This window comes from Carlito syrichta, unplaced genomic scaffold, assembly GCF_000164805.1.
Source record: "Carlito syrichta isolate Samal-C Ts95f unplaced genomic scaffold, Tarsius_syrichta-2.0.1 Scaffold307028, whole genome shotgun sequence".
Taxonomy (NCBI): Eukaryota; Metazoa; Chordata; class Mammalia; order Primates; family Tarsiidae; genus Carlito; species Carlito syrichta.
Genome location: NW_007251124.1, coordinates 1,082,116 through 1,086,032, shown reverse-complemented (window position 1 = coordinate 1,086,032; position 3,917 = coordinate 1,082,116). Strand labels below are relative to the sequence as shown.

Here is a 3,917-nt window from a genome sequence, read left to right as displayed (position 1 = left end):
ACGTATGAGTTATCTAAGAAGTTTCTGTCTCTAAACCAGAAAACTTGTTGGAACTAGACTTTTGAATAAAAGCGTTGGTTGAACTTGGAGGAAAATAAAACAAAAAATAGAAAAATATGGAAAGGTATGAAATATACTACTTGGTATTTTCAGGTATTGTATTTCTTTTGTCCCACTCTCCATTCAATTGTATTATGTGCTTTTCAAGATTATAACTATTAAATATATTAATTTCTATAACATATTGCATCTAAACTGCATTATAAAAAAAATTAAGGGCATATTTAATGATTGATGAATGGATCTAAAATCTCAACTTGAACGAAATGCTGCTCTTTCTATTCCACTCTAGGTTAGGAGGTATATATCTCCAGCTTTTTGTGACGAAGTTATTCTCTGTTCTCAGGTAAAGTACCAGGTTATTCTGAGAACCCTAGGTTCTCCTCCCTAATCTTATTAGTGCTTCCTTTACTTCCTTGTTCCTTAAAGTGTAGATGAGGGGATTAAGAGTTGGAGTTACTACAGTGTAGAAAAGGGTAAGAAACTTGCCTTGTCCATGAGCATAGCTATTCTTGGGTTGAAGGTAAACACCAGTGACAGTGCCATAAAAGAGAGATACCACAAAAAAGGTGAGAAGTGCAAGTGCCAAGTGCTTTCTTCTGCCCTGTGGTTGACTTAATCCTCAGCACAACCTTAGCAATAGTACCATAAGAAGAAAGAATAATGATCAAGGGCACCACCAGGAGAATAACACTGGCTATGGACATCTGGATGTCATTGGAGGTAGTGTCAGTACTGGAGAGCTGAATCAGGGCCGGGACTTCACAAACAATGTCATCCACCATCCGGTGGGAGCAGAAGGGTAGCTGGAGGGTGGCAGGGGACTGAATCAGAGACTGAACCAGACCAGTCCCCCATGCCAGGATAGCTAGATGTAGACAAAGTTTTGGGTGCATGATAGTGGTATATTGTAGTGGATGACACACTGCTACATAGCGGTCCACAGCCATGATGACAAGAAGTACACACTCAGTAGCCCCAAGCCACAAGAAGACATAGAGTTGAATGGCACAGCCAGTGTAGCTGATGGTCTTTTCTGGGCCCCAGAAATTAATCAATATCTGTGGAACACAGCTGCTGGTGAAACAGAGATCTAACAAGGAAAGATTGGAAAGAAAGAAATACATGGGAATGTGGAGTTTTGGATCCTTCAAGGAGACAAGAACTATGACCATGTTTCCTGCAAGAGTCAAAAAATAAAAAATCAGAATGACCCAAAAAAGTGTCTTCTCCAAATGCGGCTTGTTAGAGAAGCCCAGGAGGATGAAATCACTGTGGCTGTCATTGCAAATTGTGATCATAGCTTCTGGAACAATTGCTTCTTTGGGGGTAGGATTCCAGAGTATCTGGTGACAAGGCAACAAGAGGAAAGGCAGTATATGACTTGTTTGATTCCTTCCTATTCAAGAATCAGATTTTCACCTGTTGTATTTTGGGGGAAAAATACAAGATTTTATAAAATGCCTAAATTTTCATATTCATCGCTTTCTCTTCTTTCTTTTTCTTTTACATCTTCCTCACATTTTGTATCTGATTAGAACTCTTCCTTATAAATTTTATATAAAACATATTAAAATATGTACTAGTGAAAATTTATTTGCTAAATATTAGCTGTGTTTGCTAATCATTGGAGGAAATGTATTTTTTCCCTGGATCTTGTAAAAGAAACTTGTAAAAGTTTCTTGGTTAGGGAACTAAGTCTTAGCCTAGATGGTTTTCACTATGCAAAATGTAAGAATTATCTTCATGTCTGCTTCTGTTAAGATTGCCTTGTTCCTGAAAATATAATTGTCCTTGTGATATTCTTTTAGCTGACCTCTTCTGCTTCTCAGAACACTATCTGGGGGAATTCATGCCAAAAGCCAGTACACCTTGATTCCTGAGTTGCAAATGCAGAATACAACATTTCCATCTCACCTTCTAAGGTAGATGTCTCTAGTGCCAGTGTATCGCCTCTCCTCAGTCCAACTCTGATTCCAGAAGAGCTGCAATGAAAAGTTCTACGTGAACTCAGATTCATCTCACACATATTTAGAGTGACCTACTTCAAGTAGTTGTAAACATCTTTTCTCTCTGCCCCAAGGCTTTGTCTGATACCATGGGAACCCATTTGGCACATAGAAAAGTGCTGCCAAGAAATGCAAGGGACTTAATAACCCTAGGGGGAACTCTCAAACAGTGGAGGATGGTAACTACTGGATAAATGCTCCAATGACTCTTCTTTCGGGTGAAAACATCCAGTATGCTTTTTCGGGAGATCCTGAGAGAATTGAGCTCCCATTACACTCAATCTGAAGAATACATCCACATATTGCTTTTCTTATGTTTCATTTTTCTTGGTTCCTCATTCATTCTTCATTAAATCATCTCCCATATCAGTTATCGATACCTAATACCTTATCCCAAGCTGCTTTCAGGGGATCTAAATTAAGAGAGTTGGTTCTGAAAGTGGACCTAGAAATCATATCTTTAAAATAGTATTCAGGAAATGAATCACTCACCAGTCAGATTGCAACACACCTTCCATTGTTGGGGCAAATAAAATGCTATTAACTATTGGCATACTCCAATATTATTATTATTAATAGTCTTATCTGTTGCGCCTTGGGATGAGGAACAATTGGAAGAAGAAGCATTGGGTTACACAGTCATCTGGCCCTTGGAGGCTATGGGGGGTATAGGTAATTAGATTATTGACAAGTTGACTGACTCTCTTTGGAAGTCTTTCTTTCTTTTTGGAAGTCTTGGAGAGAAAGAATAGTACACTCATGTCATCCAACTATTGACCAAGGGCATTGGTTCTCAAACTGCTTGTTAAAGTATAGATTTCTGGGCCCCACAAACAGAGTTTCTGATTCTGTAGGTCTTGGATAAGGTCCAAGAGTTAGAATTTTTAACAAGATCTCAGATGATGTTGATGATGATGCAGATCCAGGAATTACACTTTGAGAATCACTAACTTAAGGAATGCTTGCTGTGAAAGCAAGAATACTTCAATGGCAGTGTTTAAAGAGATTCTCATTTTCTGCAGCCCTAGGCAAGGCTGTAGAAAAATCAGACCCAAGACTTAGTCATAGAGTTGTAAAGAAGAGAAAATTCACAGGTTCAATAGACTTTTATGCTAAAACCAGGGGCCTGGTATAGAAGAAGTCAGATAATGAGACCTGAGATAGCTAGATATGTGTACAGTTATACTTCAACAGCATGAACATCCAGATTTCTCTGAACCTTATAAACTGACAGAAGCAAACTGCTTCTCCTTGCTAGAAGAGAGACGCCTCCACTTTTCTGGAAACCATGCAAAACATTCACCTAAAACAGGCTCCTTGAAAAATGTCACAATCAATCTCAAAATTTGTTATTGCCTTCACTCAACACCTCCAGAACAATACTATGGTCCCTGCCATAAGAAAAAAAAAAGCGATACTGGGTTTCACTTCGTTGCCACCAGAGGCCTCAAGCGGCTCGGCAGCGACCTGTGTGGTGCTGTCCCTTGTTCGGGCCGCAGAAGCCGTAGAGAAGCCACCAGGACACTCCGAGAGCTGGGAAATGTTTTCTTCATCTCAGGTGATAGCCACTCCCATCTTTCCATGTGTTCCGATCAAAACCTTGGACTCGGCAGTGCTTAGAGATGATTCTGGCAAAGAAGGATGCCTAATTGGATGAAGTGTTTTGAAAAGAAGCAATTGCTACGATCGGGGAGATCTCTAGTGAGAAGGTACAGGACTGTCTCTTCCCCAGATTTGTGCATCCACATTCTCATCGATATTGGTGAAGTCATCAGGAACAGGTTATTTTGGGGACCAAGACTGCAAACTGCTGAATAGACAGACTGTAAAACAGAGGGAAAAGTGAAC

General features: G+C 39.7%; 1 protein-coding gene across 1 annotated transcript; it reads right to left on the bottom strand.

Moving 5' to 3' along the window:
• Positions 1–433: 433 nt before the first annotated feature.
• Positions 434–1,361, bottom strand: LOC103266152 (olfactory receptor 2H1-like). The gene is given in 2 exon segments (XM_008063791.1): positions 434–625; positions 627–1,361. Coding segments are annotated over 2 exon segments (927 nt in total).
• Positions 1,362–3,917: the final 2,556 nt, after the last annotated feature.